This window comes from Giraffa tippelskirchi, chromosome 5 (assembly GCF_054371585.1).
Source record: "Giraffa tippelskirchi isolate mGirTip1 chromosome 5, T2T-mGirTip1v1.2.pri, whole genome shotgun sequence".
NCBI lineage: Eukaryota > Metazoa > Chordata > Mammalia > Artiodactyla > Giraffidae > Giraffa > Giraffa tippelskirchi.
Window position 1 is genome coordinate 88,197,792 of NC_137279.1, and position 26,793 is coordinate 88,224,584.

The window sequence follows — 26,793 nt, forward strand, 5'->3', positions numbered from 1 at the left end:
TAGCCACCACACACTGAAGACTAGGGAGATGCTTGTCAAAATTTGAGGAGTAAGGAAGCCAACGGGGGACACTAGTCAAATCACATCCTCATGGAGATGTCAGCAGAGTTTGCATAGCCTCACAAAGCCATCAGGACTCTTAGGTGTGAAGAAGAGGGGAGGGATCTCTATACCTGCCCCAACTCTACCTTTTCCCTCCATCCACCCACGGATCAGGACTTTTAAGACAACTCCCTCAACCATGCCACCAACAGGCCAAGAGAGCAAAATAATATCTGGTAGTCCTTCATGGTTGGAGGTAGATGTAGGCACACATCTACCTGGATGCTTCCAGCCTTGTTTCTGGGCTAAAGAAGGTACAGTATGTAGGAACTAAATTCATATTATATGCTGATGCTGAGCTAGGCACTAGGAACTAAAAGATGTAAGGTAGACCTGACCCTCAAGGAGCTGAGAGCATACTGGGGAAAGAGTATGCAAGTAAGCAGACTTTTATGGTAAGCAAGGTGGATATAGCCATAGAGGTGAAAAGAGGGAAACTGAGAGGCCCAGAAGAAGGCACCTGCTCTAGCCTGGGGCTTCAGGGAAGTCTTTCCCAAGGTGGTTACAACTTTAATGGGGGAATGGGAGGGTGTTGGAGAAAGGTGAACTAGGTGGCAGGGAGTAGGGTAGTCCAGTAAACCAAGTTGCAGCAACCATTTCCAGCAGTAAGAAATCATGTATGGGGAGTCCTAGATGGGAGACTTGGTGACAGAACATGAGACTGAGCTCAAGATGGGAAGCCAGCAGATCCTGAAGGAGTTTGTCCTCCAGGACTGCGACCTTAGTTAGACTTTTGCTTATAAGGGGTGGGGGACCTTGGAAGGGTTTAAAGCAAGGCTGAGACATGGTCAGCTTTGGCTTTTAAACAGCTCACTCTGCTGCTTCTCATGCTTCTTTCTTTCATGTCCCTTTATTTTCATATCCTGTAATGCAAAAGCTACATGTGATTAAAGTGAGCTCTAAAAATGAGAAATGTCTGTGGGCGGACATTTACATACACACAGTCCATCGGCCATCCTGAGGCGGGCCAGTCTGCTGTATAGGATGGGCTTTTCTCTCCTGTGGTCCTTGATCCTCCTTGGTCTTCCCACTGGTGAGTCTGTCCCTGCCGCTGCCTCTCAGGCACCTCTACCTCCTTGCACATTGGGTTTCTCTAGCAATAGGTCATTGTCACTGAAGATGTTGCTTCACTGGGAGCCAGACAGTGTGTATGTGCTTGTGTATGTGTTTGAGGCAGGGAGGAAAGTAGTGTGTGTGAGGTGTGTGTACTATCATCTCAGATCATGCAAACCCTGATCGTGTCTTGTCACTCTCACACTGCTAGTGAGTCACAAGGAGCCTGGACGTCCCCAGACAGACTGAAGCTGGGGACTTGAGATAGAGGATCTGCTACAGTCAGTTCTGGGACCTCGTCTGCATCTTGCCATCTCAAGCATGATCCTCTCATGCCTTTTTTCCGTTCTGCCCTCGTGAGTCACCTTTATTGTGAATTGGTCTTTCCTATCCCACAAATGACATCAGTAGGTGATCTCGAACCTAGCACCTTGTGACAGGTCCTGTCCCTCTGAGTTCTTACTGCTCCTTCCCCTGCCCCCAAGAACCTGAGTGGTGGCAGAAGACAGGCTTGGAAACCGGAGGCCAGGGGAATAGAGCTCCTGAGAAACCCACGGTGGGGGACCAGGTTCTGCTCTTAGTCATCTGAGTTTCAGTCTTTCGCTTTCATCCTCCTTCGGGAGGAAAACAGCTTGCATTAGTTATCATGGTCATCTGACCTCAGGGTGGCCCCCACACTAGACTTCAGGGTGTGCCCTAAGCCTGCCATAGAATCCCTTAGAGGTATTTAAAATTTGGCAGTTTATAAAGAACTTTTACTCAAATTTAAAATAGTCTGATTCCCCCAACAATCTTGTGTTATAGATAAGGCAGAGAGTATTAAGCCCACTTTACAGAAGATAACTGAGACATGAGGTGACACCTTCTGGCACACAGCTGGTGATCTGTGAGAATGGAAGTCAGTGCAGCTGTGGGAATTCAGAAGCAACAAGGAAACTCAAAACCACACTGTCTCCAACCAAATTCACAGAATTGAAACTCAGAGAACGGATTCCTGTCAGGTTCCCTTTGCTGCCACTTTCCTGTCCTCCCACAGAGCAAATGAATCAATGAGCTTCCCTTCCTCCGTGGTGTCCAGGTCAGGCCCTTGGAGATCATTGTCCATGGAGGCATCCTTTGGGCACATGACAAGGAAATGGGTGAGACAGATCTTGCCTTAAAAAAAATGTTCATATTTCTTGGGTTCAGTTCCAGGAACATCTATTGAGGCCTCTCGTGTGCTGGTCCTGTGCTGTGTGTGATGGGGTAAAGGTGAGTGGTACACAGGGAGGAGTGAGGTGGGGTACAGTCCTGCTGTTGGCAGCACAGGGTAGTCGACAGAGCATCAGCTTTGGGGGCAGGTGACTTGGGTTTCATGTGGACTCTGCTGCTTCCAATAGCCAGCGACTCTGGGCAAGTAGGCTTTTTAAGCTCTTTGAGTCACATGGTCTTCATCTGTGAAGTGGGAATAAGAATATGGACCTTACTAGATTGCTGTGAAGGTTAAATAAAATAGTGTGCTTAATGCACTTGACACAGTGTCTGGCACTGAGGATTCATGTCCTGAGCTAATCCCTTTATGTCTCTTTCCCTCACTTGAAGCCAGAAACAGGATTCAGAAAAGGAAGTTCTACACACATCCCACTGCACATAGCCACTCGGCTAAACCATCAGTCTTACTCTACTTTATTGCTCAGATACTAATTCCCTTCTACCTTCTCCTCTCATTGGGGAACTCATGAACTATGGGGAAAGACAAACAACACAGCTATTTGTATGAAGCAGAATGAAGTAAGCCAACAAACAAACCAACAAAAAGCACAGTTTAGTTCAGTTCAGTCACTCAGTTGTGTCTGACTCTTTGGGACCCCATGGACTGCAGCACGCCAGGCTTCCCTGTCCATCACCAACTCTCGGAGACTACTCAAACTCATGTCCATCGAGTAGGTGATGCCTTCCAATCATCTCATCCTCTGTCATCCCCTTCTCCTCCCACCTTCAATCTTTCCCAGCATCAGGGTCTTTTCAGATGAGTCAGTTCTTTGCAGCAGGTGGCCTAAGTATTGGTGCTTCAGCTTCAGCATCAGTGCTTCCAATGAATATTCAGGACTGATTTCCTTTAGGATGGACTGGTTGGATCTCCTTGCAGTCCAAAGGCCTCTCAAGAGTCTTCTCCAACACCACAGTTCAAAAGTATCAATTCTTCAGTGCTCAGCTTTCTTTATAGTCCAACTCTCACATTCATACACGTCTACTGAAAAAACCACAGCTTTGACTAGATGGGCTTCTGTCGGCAAAGTAATGTCTCTGCTTTTTCATATGCTGTCCAGGTTGGTCATAGCTTTTCTTCCAAGGAGAAAGTGTCTTTTAATTTCATGGTTTCAGTCACCATCTGCAGTGATTTTTGGAGCCCAAGAAAATAAAGTCTCTCACTGTTTCCATTTCCTCCCCTCTATCTATTTGCCATGAAGTGATGAAACCGGATGCCATGATCTTAGTTTTTTGAATGTTGAGTTTTAAGCCAGTTTTTCCACTCTCCTCTTCACTTTCAACAAGAGGCTCTTTAGTTCTTCTTTGCTTTCTGCCATAAGGGTGGTGTCATCTGCGTGTCCGAGGTTATCGATATTTCTCTCGGCAATCTTGATTTCAGCTTGTGCTTCATCCAGCCTGGCATTTCACATGATGTAATCTGCATATAAATTAAATAAGTAGGGTGACAATATACAGCCTTGACGTATTCCTTTCCCAATTTGGAACCAGTCTGTTGTTCCATGTCCCGTTCTAACTGTTGCTTCTTGACCTGCATACAGATTTCTCAGGAGGCAGATCAGGTGGTCTGGTATTTCCATCTCTTGAAGAATTTTCCACAGTTTGTTGTGATCCACACAGTCAAAGGCTTTGGTGTAGTCAATAAAGCAGAAGTAGATATTTTCCTGGAACTCTCTAGCTTTTTCGATGATCCAACAGATGTTGGCAATTTGATCTCTGGTTCCTCCGCCTTTTCTAAATCCAGCTTGAACATCTGGAAGTTCTCAGTTCACGTACTATTGAAGCCTGGCTTGGAGAAATGTGAGCATTACTTTGCTAACATGTGAAATGAGTGTGATTGTGTGGTAGTTTGAACATTCTTTGGCATTGCCTTTCTTTGGGATTGGAATGAAAACTGACTTTTCCCAGTCCTATGGTCACTGCTGAGTTTTCCAAATTTGCTGGCATATTGAGTGAAGCACTTTAACAGCATCATCTTTTGGGATTTGAAATAGCTCAGCTGGAATTCCATCACCTCCACTAGCTTTGTTCCTAGTGATGCTTCCATAGGCTGAAGGAAACTGGGAGGAAGGCATGGCTGGACCAGAAGTATGGAGCTCAGCTAAGGCCCCAGAAAGGAAGCAGCACTTGAACTAAGTTTAAGGAATCACTGTACTCAAGGGTGACCATAGCTCCTTGATCAAGGATAGAATTCTTCCAGGCTGGACTGCAGGTTCTGGGCCAACTTGGATCAGGAAGATCCATCTGATGTCAGCACTCCCTTGGCATACTTCCAGTCAACTCGCACATTCCTCCAAGTGGAGCCAGAAGAGCTGCATGGGAAGAAGGAACACCAGGTCATAGGGTGCATTCTGTGGTGGGCACATAGGACACTGCATGTCCCCCAGTGTGGAATGCCCACTCTCACAGCACAGCAAGCTCTCTCCTACTCCTCGTCACCACAGCTGCTATCACAGGACTTCTCAGTTCAAATTTCAGCAGTAAAATCTCACCACATGGCTCAGAATTGGTGATGTAGCCAATACTTCTGGATTCCAGTTTAAATCAGGACCTGCATCCCTCACTGGGCCAGGCATCATTTTCTCTTTAAACAGCTATGCAGCAGACCTGAGTCAGTTTCAGACTTTCTGCCTCCTGGGACTCATGTCAGTGTTATAAAAATAGAGATGGATTGCACTACTTGGAGTGGGTTGTTTTTTTTTTTTTTTTTTAATATATAGAGTTCTCTATAAGAGCGCTAACTAGTTTTGGTGAGGATGCAAAAAGATATAGACACCAACTTACTTCAGTGACATTGAAAGAGTGCGTGAGTGTTAGTCGCTCAGTCGTGTCTGACTCTTTTCGACCCCATGGACTATAGGCGGTCAGGTTCCTCTGCCCAGGGAACTCTCTAGGCAAGAATACTGGAGTGGGTTGCCATTCCCTTCTCCAGGGGATCTTCCCGACCCAGAGATCGAACTCAGGTCTCCTGCATTGCAGGCAGATTCTTTACCATCTGAGGCACCAGGGAAGCCCTCAGTGACATATCAGTGACATATGGTATCTTGAACAATACCATAGTGAGGTATTTATGTGATTATCTCATTTAACACAAAATCCTGGAAGATGGCAACCCTGTTTCACAGGTTAGAAAACTTGGACTCAGAGAGGTTAAGTAACTTGTCTAAGATCACACAGCTAGCACTTGGTAGAGCAAGGGCTTGAACTCGGGCAGTCTGACTAGTACCCTGGAGTTACACTCTTCTCTCAAGTGCTTTATAGACTGGTATCCAAATGCTTTGTCCCTCTCACCATGGTTAATGTGGCCTGGCCAGCACAATACTAGCCCTCCTGCCCTAGAAAGATATGTTCCCAGATTCTGGCTGCACCTGAGAGGAGCTGGCTTTTGTCTCAGAAGTGGCCAAATAAGCAATTATAGGGGATGCTGCAAGGCAGTTCTTGCCTGGATGCGACTGGGCTGGGTGATTTCTGTTCCTTTTCTCTGAATTGGCAAGAGATGGACTCACAGAAACAGTAGAGATTATCCACCTCCCTCCCCTGACACCAGGGCCTCTCCCAAGGATTTTGCTTACTCTCCAGGACACTTAGTACCTGCAACCTTTAGGACAGTCTTCATTGATTATTTCCTTATATGTTAATTAATTAATATAAATGTGGAAGGAAACCATTGTGGTGTGGTGGTTGTTGTTTTTCAGTCACTGTCATGTCTGACTCTTTGCGACCCCAAGGACTGCAACACACCAGGCTTCTCTGTCTACTACTACCTCCAAGAATTTGCTCAAACTCAAATGGCAACCCACTCCAGTATTCTTGCCTGGAGAATCCCGTGGACAGAGGAGCCTGGTGGGCTGCCGTCTATGGGGTCGCACAGAGTCAGACATGACTGAAGCGACTTAGCATGCATGCATGCACTGGAGAAGGAAATGGTGACGCACTCCAGTATTCTTGCCTGGAGAATCCCAGGGACAGAGGAGCCTGGTGGGCTGCTGTCTATAGGGTCGCACAGAGTCGGACACAACTAAAGTGACTTAGCAGCAGCAGAATGTCCATTGAGTCAGTGATAGACTCTCATCCTCTTACATCCCCTTCTCCTTTTGCCCTCAATCTTTCCCACCATCAGGGTGTTTTCCAATGAGCTGGCTCTTCACATCAGTTGGCCAAAGTATTGGAGCTTCAGCTTCTGCATCAATCCCTCTTGAGTTCTAGTTCTGTCTATAACTAGCAATGTCATCTTGAGCAAGGCACCTAAATTCTGTGGGTGTCTGTTTTCTCACCTGTAAAATAGGAATACTAATCATGGCCCTGACTCTCCCTCAGGTGCTGTGAGCCTTCAATGTAACAGGCTGTTCTCTGCCTGCAGGACCAGGGGCTTCCAGAGCCCCCATGGTGGTGACTGGGACCCTGGGGGGCTCAGTCACTCTGCCCCTGCAGCTACAGGATGGACAGAAGGTGGAGAGCATCTCTTGAGTATGTCGCTCAGTCCCTGGGGCAATAGCCATGGTGACCTTGGTAGAAGCTGGAGGACCAGACACCTTTCACCAGGCAGAATCGCGGTACTGGGGTCGTTTGAGTGTGGTGGTGGGCCCAGACCTCTCACTGCAGATCAGCCACCTGAGTTGGGCAGACGCGGGCTCCTACCGAGCCCACGTTAATCTTCGGAGCTTCCGCATCACCCACACCAGGGAGTACAGCCTGCACGTCTATGGTGAGTGTCTGGGGTATGGCAACAGGTGGGTGTGTGTGGAGCCTGTCTTTCAGTCACTTTTATAGCCTTTCCCATTTCCCTTTTAGAAACAATTATAATTTTCTTTCTAATTATGAGGCTAACATGTGCTTAACTGAGAAAAACGTAGAAAGTAGATTTGCCTGGGAGAATATCCTCAAAAATGTTGATGGCTGGATGTGTCCCAGACCAACTGCTGTAGAATCCCTGCATTTGGGCAGAGAATGGGATTTCGGGCCCTGAGAATCAGCTTCTGCCACAGCTGAATTGTGAGGCCTTGAGCTTCCTCCTTGCTAATAAAATAGAACACTACCTTTTGTGAGAATAATATTCACAGGAAAGAGCTTTGTAAAGCTCTGTACAGATGTAGGAGAACACTACTATCATATTCGTCAAGGAAATGTCAGTGATTGTTTTAGCAGGGGAAACTACAATAGAGACAGTGGGGCGGGGGTGCCAGGCACACACAGCAGCAATGTGGCCAGTGGAGACACAGTCAGGTACTTTTAGATTTAGCCTGCTTATTACTTATGTAGAGAGGGAGAGGAGCCGAAGGTCTCAGATCCCTGGGTCCTCATCCCACAGCCCAGAAAGGATGACACTGAGGCTAAAGGGGCCAGATGACCATAATGGGAGTTGCTGAGAAGCCAGTTCTAGACTGTAGAGAAGTTTCATAGTCAGCAGCTCTGTTCTGTGGGGATGGAGCAGGAAGCGTTAGACCTCGAGACAGAAACAGTCTCATGACAGCCTCCCAGGAGAGACCAGTGGGAGGCCTGTGGGAGCTGGCTTCAAGATAATGACTCACAGGCCACCCACCTCTCATGTTCTGGGAGGATCACAAGGCCTTTGCAAGACTTGGATTATCTGTGATTCCAGTCTTTGCCTGAGGGTCAAGGGTGCTGTGGATGGCAAGTTCACCAGGATGCCATGGCAGGAAGGTACCAATGAAAAGTGAGGATGAACACAGGAAGGTGAGTGATTGTGGGAAAGTGGAGAACCTTCTCATACATTTTCCTGGGTTATGGAACAGGGAATATTCCTATTGTTACTAGATGAAGGGTTTTTTTTTTTTAACTTGGGTTGACAGAATTGCCCTGGTCAGATTCACATGGTTGGGGTGAAAGCATTTCTGTCATAAATTGGCTTGGAATGACTGTGGCCCATTCCTCAGACAGAGCAAGGGAACACTGGGTGGAGGGCTGTTGGGACCTGGGGTAGGGCTGTTCACCCAGAGATGGTGGGAGAGCCCCTCTCACTGTGCTGATGGATGTTCTGGTAGGACGAGCTCAGTGTGGATTCTGAGCAGGCTATAAGGCTGTGCTAACTGAGCAGAGTTGGGTTCTTCCAGAGGCGGTTTCTGGGGCAACAGTGATGATAAAAGGCCAGATTTTCATGCTTCACGGGGCATTTCCCAAGTCACGGTTGTCCCATGACAGCTTTGCTGGCAGGTAGGAAAGTGCAAGTCGCTCAGGGGTGTCCAACTGTTTGTGCCCCATGGACATGGAATTCTCCAGGCCAGAATACTGGAGTGGGTAGCCTTTCCCTTCTCCAGGGGATCCTCTCAACCCAGGGATTGAACCCAGGTCTCCCGCACTACAGGCAGATTCTTTACCAGCTGAGCCACAAGGGAAGCCCAGGTAGGAAAAAGTTTTTATTTCTAAGCTAAGGAGATAGACAGCATATTAAAAATCAGAGATGTTACTTTGCCAACAAAAGTCCATCTAGTTAAGGGTATGGTTTTTACAGTAGTCATGTATGGATGTGAAAGTTGGACCATAAAAGAAAGCTGAGCTCCAAAGAATTGATGCTTCTGAACTGTAGTTTTGGAGAAGACCCTTGAGGGTCCCTTGGGCTTCAAGGAGATCAAACCCATCAATGAAGCTACTACTTCATACTATTGTTCCAAGAATCAGAGGAGATATTCAGTGACACGTCTTATAAAGCCCAAAGCTCTAGAATAGATGTGAGCAGATTCTACCTCTGTGTTTCTTATGTGTATTCAGGGTGGTGCAGGGTCTTGGTGGCAGCACTTCCTACTTCTGCCGCGTGAAGGGAAGGCCCAGAACAGTTTCCCAGTCCTCAGTAGGTTCTTTTTTTGACACACAGAGCAGCTAGCCCAGCCCCGTGTCACAGTGAGCACCAGGATTAGTGGGAATGGACACTGTCTCATCATCCTGACATGTGTGGCAGAAAGCAGAGGAGGGACAGTGACCTACAGCTGGACACCTCTGGGACCCCAGACTGCTGTGTCTCTTGGAGGGTCTGTCCTCAGAGTCACCTTGAGGCCTGGGAACAGTGCTCTGAACTTTACCTGCATGGTCAAGAACCCAGTCAGTAACAGTAGCTCCCATCTTGGTGTCGCCTTCATGCACAGGTACCTGGAATCCGAGCATGTACCCTGCTTGACAGCTCTGAAATGGGAGGTGGAGGAAGGAGTCCTGTCCCCTCAGGCCCCGAGGAGAAAGGCAAACACTTGAGAGACAGTGGGTGGGCCAGGGTGTGTCCAGGTGGTCGGGGAGAGGGAGACCCACTGGAGTCGACGGGGAGGTTGGAGGGGCTGGCTGGGACCTGTGGCTGCCCTGAGCGGGCAGGGAGGCCCTGACGCAGAAGCTGTGGTTTTCTCTCTCCATCTGCAGGGCCAGAAGTCCTGGGCGGTGAGGAATCAGTAGGGGAGACAGTGATCGGCACCCTTGGAAAGTCAGCCACTCTGCCCCTGGAGGTCCCAGTGGGGCAGGAGGTAGAAAAGTTTACCTGAAGCTCCCGAGGCCCTGTTGCTATTTTGCGACCAGGACCGGCAGGGGAGCCAATCCTGGTTGCTGGGACTCAGGGACCCTATAGCCAGCAACTGAGCATCCCCCGCTACAACTACTCTCTTCAGATCAGCTCCCTGAGGCTGCAGGACTCCGGCCCCTATAGAACCTGGATAACTCTGCAGAGTCCCCCAATCAACATCACCAAAGATTTCATCCTGCATGTCTATGGTGAGGGGGTTAGAGGGATTATGTTTGAACTTGAACTTCTCTCTCCTCTCCTTGGCCAGGCTGGGGCCTTCTCATAGCTTGAACCTTCCCTTCTTGGCACAGAGAGACTGCAGGAGCTCAAAATCACGGCCAGCTTTCAGATCGTGAAGGATGGGACCTGCTTCGTCACCCTGGCTTGTTCGCTGGACCAGGCTGGAGAGGATATTCAATACAGCTGGGATCCTCGAGGCCAGGGGGCGGTTGTGTCACACGGGGGCACCACTATGAGCGTCTCCTGGAGATCTGGAGTCAGCGACAGCTATCACTGTACAGTCAAGAACCCCATCAGCCAGAACTCCAGCTCCATCCCTGTCAGGGCTCTCTGCTCAGGTAACCGCTTCCTTCTGAGAACCCTTCTCTCCCAGTCCAGATTCTCAGCATGCCTGCCTGCCTTCCTTGGGGCTCTGGGAATGACTGAACAAAAGAAGGGCTGGATTAGTTTGCAACAGGGAGTGTCTCTGGGGTGACAGGAGATGAGAACTCTGGAGCTCTGCCCACCTTCTGTCGGCCCTGTGCCTAGACGTGAGGCAGGCTCAGCTGGGTAATGGCTCATTCCTGGGACTCCCTGAGGAAAGCTGCTTCACTCACCCCATTCAGTCCTGCAGAGCCCCTGGAGGAGGGGCCCCAGACTTCCTTGCCTGTGTCCTCCTTGCCTGTGAAGCTTCTGCCCTCCTCCTTGCCTGTAGCTGCTCTGAGAAGCACTGGGGCTGTGTTCCTCTGGTGGGCAAGGGTGGCTTCTCCTGGCTTCCACAGGCCACGGCAGGAAACCACCTCAGTCCCAACACACCTGTCCCTCTCGTCTTTTCCATTGATTTCTGAAGCGGTTGTCTCTGCTTCCTGTCTCTGGTTCCTCACCAACCGTCCACTCTTCAACTCCTTGTGACTGGTTTGTCCCAGTGGCGTCCTGATGACTAAGCTCATGGGTTACTCCTCAATTGTTATCCTTGACCTGCTTTCCTCAGCCACTTGGGCCGCTCTCTCCCGGACTTTTTCTCTCCAGCCACAGTCTTTTTCAGGACTGATGCTGTCCTTTGCCCAGGCCTCTCCCCACACCTCTTCTTTTCTTCCTGTTGCCAAAGACAGAAAGTCAGGCGTTATTTAGAACTCTTATCTTCCCCACGCTACCTGCCCTTGCTCACACCTTCCTCACTTCACATATTCTTCACCTGGTCTCCTAACTTCTCTCCCCTCCCAATCACCCTCCTGATTGTGCTGTTAGGGGAATTCTAAATGAAAGAAATGTTTGTGTTTCTTTTCTACTTAAAATACTATGGTGTCTGTCCAGTATCTAAAGTACAAATATTTTAGCACCTCTTTGTTCATAAGCAACACACATTTACAGAGCATTTTTAAGGCCTACTTTGTTCTAGTCATTGAAGATACAGTGAAGAAGACGTCTGGATAAATTCCCACCCCTTGGGGAACCCACAGTTACAGTCGTCGCCATCTTCAGCTAACTCTAGTGAACGACTTTAGAAGCACACGGAGCACGCTGTAGAATGGCCTTCGTGCACGTGTCTCCTCAACGGAATCATGACAAAGCCCATGCTTACCTTTCTCTGCACCTCCAATATCCAGTTTGTAATAGATGGTCAAACTGTGAATTTGGTAAGTATTTAAGGGCAGTCTGTGCTGGGTGTAATGGGACACAAGGAAAAAGGATAATTGGCTTCAGCCATTAGCATTCTCCCTCCCTATGGGGCCTGGAGGATATTTCAACTCCATCCCCCAGGGATGGAGGATACAGCTTCCTCAAGGGGCCTCTAGCTCCCCCTGCACCTCTGACTTTTCTTCCTGGAAAATTCCTCCCCCTGTTTCTCTGTCTTCCTGTTTCTTTCCTTCTCTTCCTTTTACCCAACTCCTAACCTGTGATCATTGTTAATTCAGGTTCCTTCCTACCCTGCTGCCTGAGGAAAGAGTTTCTTCCCTTTTTGATCCTGGGAGCTTTGCAGATTAAATAGATTTTGAACTTGACATGTGGAAAAGCCAAGGGTAGGAATGTGAAAAGAAGGTCACTCTGTGAAACACAGATAAGGAAGTCTACACAGAGAAAGAAAGAGGAGTGTGACCTGATCACCAAATCTCCAGGTGTGAGAGAGAAACACTTGTGCTGATTAAAGCATGAAACCGATTTTGTTTGCAAACTGAGTTCAAAACAATGAAGAAACAGCTACATATTTTCTGTTTAAAACCATCTGCTTATGTTTTGTTTAATTGTATTTTAACGTGTTCAGAAAGAAAAGAGACTTATTCAACTTAAGAAAAATTGAATGGTTTGAAATATAATATAATGATAATCAGATTATTAAATATTGTGCATAGATATTATTTTTTATTAAAATTTATGTAAATGGGCTCAGAGGGCCCAGCTTCAACTTAAATTTTGTCTCCTTGGAGCATTCTTTCACCACCTCATTTAAGCAACTCTCCCTGGGTCATTGTACCCAGTTGGTTTTGTCAAATTATCACAATTTGTAAGTATACATTAATTTGTTAGTTTACTTGTTTTTTGTCTGTCCTCCCCACAAGGCATTCAGCCATTGAGGGTTCTTGGCTTATGGTAGATATTTCAATATTTTTTTTAACACATGAATGACTAGATGGATTAGAGTTGAGAACACTCTTTTTAAGATTTGAGGACTATTAGGAAGTTTCATAAAAATTGGAGTCCTATATGATTGTGTGTTTTTTTCCTTTCTGCTTTTGATAAAAGGAAGAAGAAAATGGAATCTTTAGCCTAAAATTTCCTTGAGTGTTCAATAGCTAGCAAAAGAAAGAAGTTGGAGGTTTTGACAGCAAGCTGCTTTGAAGTGCTAAATAGATTGCTCTAGAGTTTGAACCTTGTGCAAACAATGGAGCCAAAAGTATAATTTAGGTGAGAGAATGACCTTGAACATCTCTTTTTTCACTCTCAACTGATTACTTTAGTTCCTATTTCACTTACAATGAGGATTAACATACTCCATCCATTACAAAGATTCTAGTAAAGTAATTGGTGATATATCCTGAAATATAAATAGGCAGCCAAGATCACAAGATATTTGAGGAAAACTGTGAAAGAGAGTCTCCAAACAAACAGAATCAATTAAAAAAAGAAAAAAGAAAAAAACTTGAAAGAGAGAGAATGCAGGGAGTAAGAGAAAAAAAATACCCCCCCAATCTGTATTTAATATTCTTAGAAACATGAGAAGATACTACATTTTTAAAAAGGAATAGAATGGAGCATGATGGAGTAGGAAGACCCTGAACTCTTTTCCTCCCATAAAGAAAGAAAGAAAGAAAGAAAGTGAAGTCTCTCAGTCGTGTCCGACTCCTTGCTACCCCTGGGCTGTAGCCCACCAGGCTCCTCCATCCATGGGATTCTCCAGGCAAGAATACTGGAGTGGGTTGCCGTTTCCTTCCCCAGGGGATCTTCCTGACCCAGGGATTGAACCCAGGTCTCCCGCACTGCGGGCAGACACTTTAAACTCTGAGCCACCAGGGAAGCCCATGGGCACACAAATTATAACTATTTACAGAAAACTATCAATGAGGAAAGCTGGAAGACTAGCAGAAAAGATTTTCTACAACTAAAGAGACAAGAAAGTAGCCACAGTGAGACATGGTATAGTCAAGACCAGTATCCTCAGGTAGACCATCCACAAATGAGTGGACAATTGCAATTACAAAGGTTCTCCCCAGGGAGTTGAGCAGTCTGAGCCCCATGGAGAGATTCCCAGAGCAGAGGTCCTGCACTGGGAAGATGAGCCCCTGGAATGTTTGGCTTTGAAGATAACTGGGGATTACTTGTGGGAGAGCCAGAGAGCTGTGGGGAATAGAGACTCCACTCTTTAAAAATTTTTTAAATTTTATTTATTAATTTTTATTGAAGTATAGTCAATTACAATATTGTATTAGTTTCAAGTATACAGCAAAGTGATTTATCACCCCTCCACCTTCTCCTTTGGTAACCGAAAGTTTGTTTTCTATGTCTGTGAATCTGCTTCTTGTAAATATCTGTTTTGTAAACAAGATTTGTGGTTATCAGAGGCAGTAAGGTAGAAGGAGGGAGAATTGGCTGAACTGGTGTTTAAAAAGTACAAACTTCCAGTTATAAGATAAATAAATACAGGGATATAATATACGCATGATAAACATAATCATCATTGTTGTATGTTGCATGTAAAAGTAGCTAAGAGGATAAATCCTGAAGTGACATTTTTTGAAGTCACATATTATGAACCCCTACTGGCAGGATTCAGAGTTCTGAAGGCACAGAAAAAGTGGAATTGCTAGATTACTTGATTGCTTGATGTGTTTGACCATATTAAGCTAAGTTTTACAAGTAGAAGAAAGAAATGATCAGTACTAGGAAAAACAAAGAGCTGTTAGAAAGGAAATGGAGTCATAATGCTCTATTTGACTCAAATGTGAATATATATTATCTTATATATTGAATATTAGTTTAACAAAAAGGTATGTCACAACTATCCTGGTAGGCTTTGTGGAAAGTTTTTTGTGTTGTTAAGGGCTATAGGGGAAATGTAGGGTGGGAGTGAGCAAGGTGAAGAAGGGTAGGGTATAAGACGGTCAAATACCTATTCCCATAGCATGAGGTCAATAAATAGCGCCCAAACTCAAGAAATAGCAGAACTAGGTATAATATTTCTATGTATCAAGGGAATATAAGAAACAAATCAAAGAATTGATGATAGATACCTATGTGAGGCAGAAGTTCTGGCGTGTGGCAGAGGTTGGCTATTTTTTGTTATGTTTTATGTTACTAAGTTGAACTTTAAAGGCCATATGTGTGTATATATGTAATACTTTAAAAAATTAAAATGCTAAAAAACATAAAGAGATAAAGAACAACAACAACAAGACAACAGAAAGTTCTAAATTGACTGGGGATGGGAAGACTTAGATCGGAGATGGGAGTTCCTCAGAACAGTTTAAACAAAGGTGCAGGGATTAACCAGTGAAGCTTTAGTTGAAACAAATAAACTTAATCACTGTTGGATATCTTTTCAGTAAATCCAGCTTCAATTATGGATTCAGCATAATTCAACATTATTAACTAGTTAATATTTATGCTTATTCAAAAGATAATAAAATGTCCTAACTGAGGGAGTCATTCTGGGGCTGTCAGTGATCTTGTGTACTGCTTCACACAGTTGTCTATCAAGCGCCCTATGCAGCATGCTCTGTGACAGGAAATACATAGTGATTGAAGGCACAGACTTAAAATGTAAACCTATGTCACAAGGCACTGTTCACTCTCTGCATCTGAAGAGAACCAGCACCCTTCACTCATGGGCTACAGGATGGCATTGGAATATGAGGGAGAAGGAAGAATTTGTTCCGAGTCTGTTTTAGAGATCTTGCAGAAGTCACCAGTGTTTGTGGGAGTGGAGTACTTCATCACTAACCTCAGCTGGGTAGCAACATGGGAGGCTTATTCCTGATAGAAATGATCCTGAAGGACTTCCTTTGTGGTGCAGTGGATGGGAACCAGCCTGCCTGTCAGTGTACACATGCCGCAGAGCATGCGTCACAACTATTGAAGCCCGGGTGCTGTAGGACCCACAAGCCACAGTTACTGATCTTGTGTGTTGCAACTGCTGAAGCTCTTGCACCTAGAGCCTGTGCTCTGCAACAAGAGAAGCCACAGCAGAGAAGCCTGCACACTGCAACGAAGAGTAATCCCCACTTGCTGCAATTAGACAAAGCCTGCAAGTGGCAAAAGAAGACTCAGCAAATATCCTGAGTTACTGTAGTCCTCAGAAATCTAGATGAGAAGAAGCTCAAACCCTGGCCTTTACCCACAAAAAGCTAAGGAAAGTGGGTGTTTATTAGATGTTATTTTAGGTGTGAAGTGTGAACTGAGTATATCTGAGTGTTAGGTACAGCCAGAAGTACTTCCTGTGTTGCAAAAACAGGTGAAAACAGGAAGGACTGACCCTCAGAAGTAAATTAGTCACAGTTGTATTACTGTTGTTGTTCAGTTACTCAGTCGTGTCCAATTCTTTGTGACCCCGTGGACTGCAGCACGCCAGGTTTCCCTGTCCATCGCCAACTTCTGGAGCTTGCTCAAATTCATGTCTGTTGAGTTGGTGATGCCATCCAACCATCTTGTCCTCTTTTGTCCCCTTCTCCTCCTGCCTTCAATCTTTCCCAGCATCAGGGTCTTTTCCAATGAGTTGGCTCTTCGAATCAGGTACCCAAAGTATTGGAGCTTCAGCTCCAATTCAGTATCAGTCCTTCCAATGAATATTCAGGATTGATTTCCTTTAGGACTGACTGATTTGATCTTCTTGCTGTCCAACGGACTCTCAAGAGTCTTCTCCAACACCACAGTTCAAAAGCATCAATTCTTTGGTGCTCAGCTATCTTTATGGTCCAACTCTCACACCATACATGACTACTGGAAAAATCATAGCTTTGACTATATGGACCTTTGTAGGCAAAATGATCTCTCTGCTTTTTAATCCACTGTCTAGGTTGGTCATAGCTTTTCTTCCAAGGAGCAAGTGTCTTTTAATTTCATGGCTGCAGTCACCATTTGCATTGATTTTGGAGCCCAAGAAAATAAAGCCTGTCACTGTTTCCATTTTTCCCCATCTATTTGCCATGAAGTGATGGGACCAGAGGCCATGATCTTAGTTAGGCCAGCTTTTTCACTCTCCTCATTCATCTTCCTCAAGAGGCTCTTTAGTTCCTCTTTGCTTTCTGCTATAATGGTGGTGTCATCTGCATATTTGAGGTTATTGACATTTCTCGCAGCAATCTTGATTCCAGCTTGTGCTTCATCCAGCCCTGCATTTCTCATGATACACTCTGCATATAAGTTAAATAAGCAAGGTGACAATATACAGCTTTGACATAATCCTTTCTCAATTTTTGAACCAGTCCATTGTTCCATGATTGGTATGCAAAAGTAAATCGACGGTCTAGACTATGGAGCAACAAATTGTTGGGAAAGCCTCCTTAGATTTTCTCCATTGAAAAGTAAACAGATTTCCACAATGTGGCTTCTGCACAGCTTTCCCCACCTGTTCTCTCTCTGCACTCCCCAGAGTACAGCCATTAATGCCCTGTGGTTTCTATGGTGCCTCTGTGCTATCATATCTGCTTCTCCCTTTGCCCAGAGGGCTGGTTGCCCTTGCTCCATCTGGCTGGCTTCTCTCTTCTCTGTTCCCATAATTCTTTATCCAAACTCAAATCTGTCTAGCTGCTTATTGACTCATTTATTTTTCTCATCAGATAAGAGCTCTTTGAGGTTAGGAGTCACACCTTATTTATCTCTGTTTTTTGGCCATAGCACACAGTGCTGTTGTTGTTCTTTAGTTGCTAAGTCATGTCCAACCCTTTTATGATCCCATAGACTGTAGCCCAGCAGGCTTCTCTGTCCATGTGATTTCCTACTCAAGAATACTGGAGTGGGTTGCTATTTCCATCTCCAGGGGATCTTCCCAACCCAGGGATTGAACCCACGTCTCTTGCATTGACAGATTCTTTACCACTGAGCCACCAGGGAAGCCCATAGAACACAATAGGTGGTCATTAAATGCTCCTTGAGTAAGTGAATTAAAAAAATGAATGAGTGAATTGTTAATAAAATCTCTGTGGAAGAAGGAACACAATCATTTCTGTTTGTCTACACTACAGTGGGTAGAGTCTAGTTGGGCAGTATTCACAACTTTACAGATGTTTATTTTAAATTTTGAAGCAATAAGAAAGTTCAGAAATAGATGTGAAATTCTAGAGTATCTAAATCCTCTATCCCACAATTCTTATCAGTCTTCTATGGCAATTATGTGTCTTCTATAACAATTACATTCTGCCTTCTTTTCCCTCTGTTCTTTTTAGACTTCTTTCCTGATTATGTTACCTCAATATTCTTCCCTCAGAAGGATTAAGTAGATACAGTTTGGCAGCTTTACTCCATGAAAATGTTGTATGTTTTTTCCAAGTTCTCATGAAGCTTAATGTACAGATATTTTTCATATGGTTTTATATTTCATTCAAAGGGCAAATATAAAAACAACTGACTATAATAAGAATCTATGATCAGCAATCTATTAATATGTTCATAGTTCAGATAAATACAATCCTAGTACCTAAATATTTCAATTTCTTTTTATTGTGTTTTTAAATAAGAGATGGGGCTTCCCAGGTGGTGCAGTGGTAAAGAATCTGCCTGCCAGTGTAGGAGACACAAGAGAGCTGGATTTGATCCCTGGGTGAGGAAGATTCTCTGGAGCAGGAATTGGCAACTCACTCCAGTATTCTTGCCTGGAAAATTCCATAGACAGAAGAGCCTGGTGGGCTACAGTCTATGGGGTTGCAAATAGTCAAACATGACTGAGAGACTGAGCACGCAGTAAGAGACTTTTCCTAAATAGAATTTTTAAATTGTAAAAAAACAAACAAAACCCCAAACCGGACCACTACATTGGAGGAATTTACTCATGGTTTTCCAGCTAACACCAGGAGGGGGCAGCAGCATGCTGACCCAAGGCTTTTTTTGTTTTGTTCATTGCTTCCTCACCACAAGGGCTGCAGTACAACAGGCTTCCCTGTCCTTCACTCTCTCTGGAGTTTGCTCAAACTCACATCCTTTGAGTCGACAATGCCATCCAACCATCTCATCGTCTGCACGCCCTTCTCCTGCCCTCAATCTTTCCCAGCACTGGGGTATTTTTCCAATAAGTCAGTTCTTCGCATCAGGTGGCCAAAGTATTGGAACTTCAGCTCCAATTCAGTATCAGTCCTTCCAATGAATATTCAGGGTTGATTTCCTTTAAGAATGACTGATTTGATCTCCTTGCTATCCAGGGGCCTCTCAAGAGTCCTCTCCAACACCACGGTTCAAAAGCATCAATTCTTTGGTCCTCAGCTTGCTTTATGGTCCAACTCTCACATCTACTTGCTTTATAATTTGTTAGAAAATCCTGAAGTCACTAGTTTGCATTGTGTTTTTGTTTTCATAATTTTCTCTGTTTTTTTTTTTTTTTAATAGATGCTTCCCTGGTGTCTCAGTGGTAAAGAATCTGCCTGCAATGCAGGAAACCCAAGTTCGATCCTCGAATGGGGAAGATCCCCTGGAGAAGGACATTGCAACCCACTTTAGTATTCTTGCCTCGGAAATCTCATGGACTGAGGAGCCTGGCGGGCTACAGTTCATGGAGCTGCAAAGAGTCAGTCACGAGTGAAGTGATTTTTTGTAAATGTATATAATAATTTATTGTTTACAGATGAAGAATCTGAATTAGGCACAGAGCAGTTAGAAAGGTTGTTTAAAGCTTTCGGACCAAGGAAAGGAGTACCATAATGGAATTCCAGCTTCATTTCACCCTGGAATTAGTTGGGGAAAAGTGGTGACTTCCTCATCACGATACAACCAGCTGACAACAGGTGCAAATATATTGCTAACTCGGCAAACCAGTTTGGCATTCCCTCCTGTTTGAACTACTTCTCTGAAAGTGAGTTTTCGGTGAATTTCCAAAAGAACAATGGCTTCTTGTGTCTGTCCTTTGGCATTTGTTACTTGACAAGATACACCTGTGCATCTTCTATATTTGCAAAGTAGATGGTTAATTGTGACCTAATACCTTCCTTTTGCACCACTACCTTCTGTTTGAAATTACCTTCTTTCCTTGAGGATTTGGCCAGGGTTCTTTGTTTTCTGTCTGTTTTGATTTCTCATCTGTGAAACGTGAGGTTGCATTGAGTTATCCTTAGAGTCTCTTCCAGCTCGAAAATCATGTGTATCAGGTTTAAATAGGAGAAGTCTGGCTCTGATCTGGGCTGTGTGAATGAACAAACGAATGAAACAGAGGAGAGTGTTAAGTACTTCACTTGATCTGTGAGCGCTGGTCTACCACCTCTTATCACATCCTTCACTATTTTAATTGTCTGATTAACAGCTATTCCCAGGTCTTCAACTACTCTTTATACTTAAAGGTCTGGAGAAGAAAATGGCAACCCACTCCAGTATTCTTGCTTGGAGAATCCCATGGTCAGAGAAGCCTGGCAGGCTCCAGTCCATTGAGTCTCAAGAGTCGGACATGACTTAGGGACTACACCACCGCCACCATACTTAAAGGTCTAGAGGCTCAGTTCCAAATGGAATGTGTATGATTAGGCAGTGGCTTCCTAGATAACTTTTGTTGAATGATTATCATGTAATAAATTCTCTGTTAAACCCTTTTTGTGTATGATTACCTTTGATCTTTAATCCCACTATGCACCTATGAAGTAGAAATTATTATCTATATTTTCTAGGTAAGGAAACTGAGATTCAGAGAAGCCCAATTGTTATAAGATCATGGTTATAGGATCAGGAGGAGATATATAATACACAGAGTTGTTCCCTCTTTTCTCTTATCCCAGTTTTCAGGGTGGCAACAGTAATTCAGGTTAGTGATTAACTACCATTGGAAACATGGACATTTCCTTATCTTTCCCATTTTTAATTGAGAATTCTTTTATACACTTTTGCTCCCTGGTGCTCCAAGTCAGTGTACCCCTTGGTTTTTGTTCTGCCTAGTGTCAACTGAAAAATAATGCGGGAACCTGCAAATAAGAAAAGAATTTAGGGGATTTCCCTGGTGGTCCAGAGGTTGAGACTCTGCACTTCCACTGCAGAGGGTACAGGTTTGGTCCCTGGTCAGAGAACTAAGCTCATGAAAGGTGGGCAGTATGGACCAAAAAAAAAGTTTATGTAGGGTCTTAAGAATTGTAATTATGGTTTTTTCAAGGTATACGCACAGTAGCAGGATTGTTGGGTCATATAGTAGTCCTGTTTTTAGTTTTTTACCTCCATACTGTTCTCCATAGTGGCTGTATTAATTTACATGCTCACCAACAGTGCAAGAGCATTCCCTTTTCTTTACATCCTCTCCAGGATTTATTGTTTGTAGATTTTTTGATATGGCCATTTTGACTGGTGTGAAATGATATCTTATTGTAGTTTTGATTTGCATTTCTCTAATAATGAGCAAAATTGAGCATCTTTTCATGTGCTTGTTCGCCATCTGTATGTCTTCTTTGGAGAAATGTCTGTTTAGGTGTTCTGTCTATTTTTTGATAGGATTGTTTGTTTTTTTTGATGTTAAGTTGCATGAGCTGCTCGTATATTTTGGAGATTAATCCTTTGTCAGTTTATTCATTTGCAAATATTTTGTCCCATTCTGAGGGCTGTCTTTTTGTCTTATTTATGGTTTTCTTTGCTGTGTAAAAGTTTTTAAGTTTAATTAGGTCCCATTTGTTTATTTTTATTTTTATTTTCACTACTGTAAGAGGTGGGTCAAAAAGGATCTTGCTGCAATTTATGTCAAAGCAGAACAAAGCAGAGTAGCACTGACATATACACACTGCCATGAGTAAAATAGATAGCTAGTGGGAAGTGACTCTATAGCAATGGAGCTCAGTGGTCTGTGATGACTCAGAGTGGTGGGATGGAGTAGGGTGGGAGGGAGGTTTAAGAGGGAGGAGTATATGTGTCCATATAGCTGATTCACTTTATTGTACAACAGAAATTAATATAACATTGTAAAGCAACTATTTGTTGTTGTTGTTCAGTTGCTAAGTCATGTTTGACTTTTTGTGATCCCATGGACTGCAGCACACCAAGCTTTCCTGATCTTCATCATTTCCCAGAGTTCGCTCGAATTCATGTCCATTGAGTTTGTGATGCCATCCTACTATCTCATCCTCCTCTCCTCTTGCCTTCAATCTTTCCCAGCATCAGAGTCTTTTCTGATGAGTTGGCTCTTTGTAACATGTGGCCAAAGTGTTGGGGCTTCAACCTCAGCATCAGTCCTTCCAATGAATATTCAGGATTGATTTCCTTTAGGATCAACAAATTTGATTTCCTTGCTGTCCAAGGGCCTCTCAAGAGTCCTCTCCATCACTACAGTTAAAAAGCATCAATTCTTCAGTGCTCAGCTTTCTTTATGGTCCAACTGTCACATCCATACATGACTACTGGAAAAACTATAGCTTTGACTATATGGACATTTGTAGGCAAAGTGATGTTTCTGCTTTTTAATATGCTATCTAGGTTTGTCACAGCTTTTTTCCCAAGGAGCAAGTGTCTTTTAATTTCAAGGCTGCAGTCACCATCTGCAGTTCTTCTGGGGTCCAAGAAAATAAAGTCTGTCACAGTTTCCATTTTTTCCCCATTTATTTGCCATGAAGTGATGGGACCAGATGCCATGAACTTCGTTTTTTGAATGTTGAATTTTAAGCCAGCTGTTTCACTTTCCTCTTTCACCTTCATCAAGAGGCTCTTTAGTTCCTCTTTGCTTTCTGGCATTCCACACTAGTTCCACTAATTTACTTCAGTCATGTCTGACTCTTTGCAACCCTGTGGACGGTAACCTGCCAGGCTCCTCTGTCCATGGGATTCTCCAGGCAAGAATACTGAAGTGGGTTGCATTTCCTTCTCCAGGGGATCTTCCCCACCTAGGGATCAAGTCTGCATCCCTTAAGTCTCCTGCATGAGGCAGGTGGGTTCTTTACCACTAACGCCACCTGGTTAGGGTGGTATCATCTGTATATCTGAAGTTATTGGTATTTCTCCCAGAAATCTTGATTCCACCTTTTGATTCATCCAGCCAGCATTTTGCACGATCCACTCTGCATGTAAGTTAAATAGGTAGGGTGACAAAACAAAGCAAGTATATTTCAATAAAAAAAAAAGAATTTCAATTTAGGAGACATTGATTTGGGTAACCCCCAAAGGGTATAAAGAATGTTCTGAGGAAGAGAAAGAGTCAGAGGCTTATAAAGACAAAAAGCACAATGTTGTTAAAAGTTGCCTATTGACAAAACACTCTCCGACATAAATCACAGCAGGATCCTCCATGACCCACCTCCCAGAATATTGGAAATAAAAGCAAAAATAAACAAATGGGACCTAATTAAAATTAAAAGCTTTTGCACAACAAAGGAAACTATAAGCAAGGTGAAAAGACAGCCTTCAGAATGGGAGAAAATAATAGCAAATGAAGCAACAGACAAACAATTAATCTCAAAAATATACAAGCAACTTCTGCAGCTGAATTCCCGAAAAATAAACGACCCAATCAAAAAATGGGCCAAAGAACTAAACAGACATTTCTCCAAAGAAGACATACAGATGGCTAACAAACACATGAAAAGATGCTCAACATCACTCATTATTAGAGAAATGCAAATCAAAACCACAATGAGGTATCATTTCACACCAGTCAGAATGGCTGCTATCCAAAAGTCTACAAGCAATAAATGCTGGAGAGGGTGTGGAGAAAAGGGAACCCTCTTACATTGTTGGTGGGAATGCAAACTAGTACAGCCACTATGGAGAACAGTGTGGAGATTCCTTAAAAAACTGGGAATAGAACTGCCATATGACCCAGCAATCCCACTGCTGGGCATATACACCGAGGAAACCAGAATTGAAAGAGACGCGTGTACCCCAATGTTCATCGCAGCACTGTTTACAATAGCCAGGACATGGAAGCAACCTAGATGTCCATCAGCAGACGAATGGATAAGGAAGCTGTGGTACATATACACAATGGAATATTACTCAGCCATTAAAAAAAATACATTTGAATCGGTTCTACTGAGATGGATGAAACTGGAGCCCATTATACAGAGTGAAGTAAGCCAGAAAGAAAAACAACAATACAGTATACTAATGCATATATATGGAATTTGAAAGATGGTAACGATAACCCTATATGCGAGACAGAATAAGAAACACAGATGCATAGAACAATTTTATGGACTCTGAGGGAGAAGGTGAGGGTGGGACGTTCTGGGAGAATGGCATTGAGACATGTGTATTGTCATATGTGAAACAGAGCACCATTCCATGTTCGATGCATGTGACAAGGGCTCAGGGCCGGGGCAATGGGATGATCCAGAAGGATGGGATGGAGAGGGAGGTGGGTGGGGGGTCCAGGAAGGGGAACACATGTAAACCCATGGCTGATTCATGTCAATATATGGCAAAAACTATTACAATATTGTAAAGTAATTAGCCCCCAACTAAAATAAATAAATTTATAAAAAAAAAAAAAAAAGTTGCCTATTGAAAATTGTGATTCACTCTGAAGCTATTTAGGGTAGGGGCCCAATAAATAGATAGATTCTCATGAATTATTGCAGAGTAACGGTCCAATAAATATAATCTTGAGTTCTCCCAATAAGTATCCTGAGTTCCTGGTGGATGTTCTGGATGACTTCATTAGGACAATAAGTGCTCAAAATGTAAGATTCCCTCCTGCCTGAGACATGTGTAAGTCACATTTTATTAATGACTTTCTGGCTCCATTTTAAAGAGCTCTCTTAGCAATACCAACTCCCTTTTTATTTTCCTTTCTCACTAGTTTGGTGTGGAAATGGTGTGGAAAAGCAGGAGCAAAAACTGTGTTTTCCTAGCCCTGGGGAATCCTGGTCCCCACAACTGTCTTCTTTTTTACATTATTATTATTTTTAATTGTAGGATAATTGCTTACAGTGTTGTGTTGGTTTCTACAGTACAACAACACGCTGTCTCCTCTTAATTTCCTGGTCTTTGGTCTCTCTCCACTTCCCCATCACTCACCTTGCTGTCCACAATCTCTGAAGGGTAAACCTCAGCTGTTAACCTCCGCTCTCCTTTGAACTCATCTTCATTTCTTAGCCTGGATTTTTGTCAATTGCATCCTTCCCAGACTGACTCAGCTCCAGGATCATTGCTTTTGGAAGCTGATCCAGTGAGGCTATGCAAACCTCATATAAAGAACTACCTTGGCAAAGAGGAAACACTTCTTAGCCCTTGGTACACACCTTTCAGTTCTTACCTGCCATCTCATTTCTTAGTGTTTATACCTTTGTCTCTCATTTTTATTGTCAGCAACTGAAAGTGTGGTGAGCACATTGATGGTGCATAATAGATATTAGTTGCAAGAATAAAAGATTTAATAACTGGAAAAGATGAACAATAGCAGCATTCATTTTAAAAGGCTGTCCAGAGCAGAATTATTTGTAAGCCAAAAATCAAAACCAAACCAGATCAGTAAGGTAAAAGATAATCTTTGGCCTATTACCTCTTGTGTAAAATGGCTGTATTTATTATGAGGATTAAATAAGTGTATAGATATGTATGTATATATGTATATACATATACACCTATATATGTTTGTGTATATACATATATACATACACCAATATTTTAAATGTTTAGAATGATGCTTTGTGTACAGTCAATACTCAGTAAATATTCAATATTATAGATTATTATTTTATGGTTGGTGATCTCTTCTCTCTTTCTGGTCACCTTCTTGACAAATTGTAATAAAGGGCACACTTAGGGCTTCCTTGGTGGTACAGTGGACAAGAATCTTCCTGCCAATGCAAGGACACTGTTTCAGTCCCTGGTCCTGGAAGATTCAACATGCCACAGAGCAACTACAAACCGGTGCACCACAACTACAAACCCACGTGCTGCAGTTACTGAAGCCTGTGTATCTAGAGCCTGTGCTCCAGAGCAATAGAAGCCACCTCAATGAGAAACCCATGAACTGTAACGAAGAGTAGCCCCCTGCTCACTGTAACTAGAGAAAGCCTGTGTGCAGCAACAAAGACTCAGTGCAACAAAAAACTTGTCCACAGGGTCTTTGACATTCCTCCTTCCAAACGGTGGAGCCCAACTGCCCACCCCCACCTCTGCCACAGAGTTGGCTGTAAAAATAAACAAATAAATAAAGGGCATGCTTAGAAGTATAGCCAGACTGAACCCAAAGTATCTTTAAAATTTTTTATAAATACATGAGTGGACATGTCTTGCAGTGTTCTCTCTTCCTCCTAAGGATGAAATTGTAGAGAAAAGGGTCATGCTCCTCTGTGGGCTAGTCTGTGACAGGCTGTCCCCACCAGGAAGTTCTTGCTCATGGTGTCTTATCTTCTAGGATGCTTGTATCTCTGGTTGTGTGAAGAATACTGTTTATGAAGATTTATTTTTAGAAAGAATTTAAGGCCTAAAAATATATTTTCTTCTAGAGATAATCTTTGTTTGCTTCTGCCAGGTATTCATGAACACTAACAGTTTTAATACTGTAAGCACCTAAATCCAACTTAAGCTCCTACTCATCTTTATTTTTTAGCTTTTTATTTTATATTGCAGTATTGCTGATAACAATGTTCAGGTGGACAGCAAAGGGACTCAGCCATACGTATACATGTATCCATATCCATTCTTCCCCAAAGTACCCGCCACTACAAGCTGCTACACAACACTGAGCAGAGTTCCCTGTGCTATACAATAGGTCCTTGTTGGTTATCCATTTTAAATATAGCAATGTGTACATGTACAAGTTGACCCCAAACTCCCTACCTATCCTTTCACCCAGTAACCATAAATTTGTTCTCTAAGTCTGTGAATTTATTTTTTTGTAAGTAAGTTCACTTGTATAATTTCTTTTTATATTCCACGTATGAAGGACATCATACGATATTTCTCTTTCTTTCTGTGATTTCACTTAGTATGACAATCTCCAGATCCATCCATGTTGCTGCAAATGGTGTTATTTCATTCTTCTTAATGGCTGAGTAATATTCCATTGTATGTATGTACCACACTTCTTTTTCTTATTTACTCATTTATTTTAATCAGAGGATAATTGGCTTACA

The 26,793-nt window shown here is 43.5% G+C and overlaps 1 protein-coding gene and 1 long non-coding RNA gene across 2 annotated transcripts; one reads left to right on the forward strand and one right to left on the reverse strand.

The window, feature by feature from the left end:
* The first annotated feature begins 1,056 nt into the window (after positions 1 to 1,056).
* On the forward strand, positions 1,057 to 22,833 carry LOC145506621 (SLAM family member 7-like). The gene is made up of 8 exons (XM_081491680.1): positions 1,057 to 1,135; positions 6,764 to 7,108; positions 9,763 to 9,863; positions 10,005 to 10,107; positions 10,210 to 10,476; positions 11,517 to 11,754; positions 19,148 to 19,202; positions 22,583 to 22,833. Exons 2-6 carry the CDS (start codon positions 6,901 to 6,903, stop codon positions 11,549 to 11,551), a joined length of 714 nt encoding a protein of 237 aa, XP_081347806.1. The 5' UTR covers positions 1,057 to 1,135; positions 6,764 to 6,900; the 3' UTR covers positions 11,552 to 11,754; positions 19,148 to 19,202; positions 22,583 to 22,833.
* LOC145506626 (uncharacterized) lies at positions 8,767 to 11,620 on the reverse strand. Its single transcript, XR_014054076.1, has 2 exons — positions 11,507 to 11,620; positions 8,767 to 11,213 (listed from the first exon to the last, which is right to left on the reverse strand). It is a non-coding gene; the product is annotated as an uncharacterized LOC145506626 (long non-coding RNA).
* Positions 22,834 to 26,793: the final 3,960 nt, after the last annotated feature.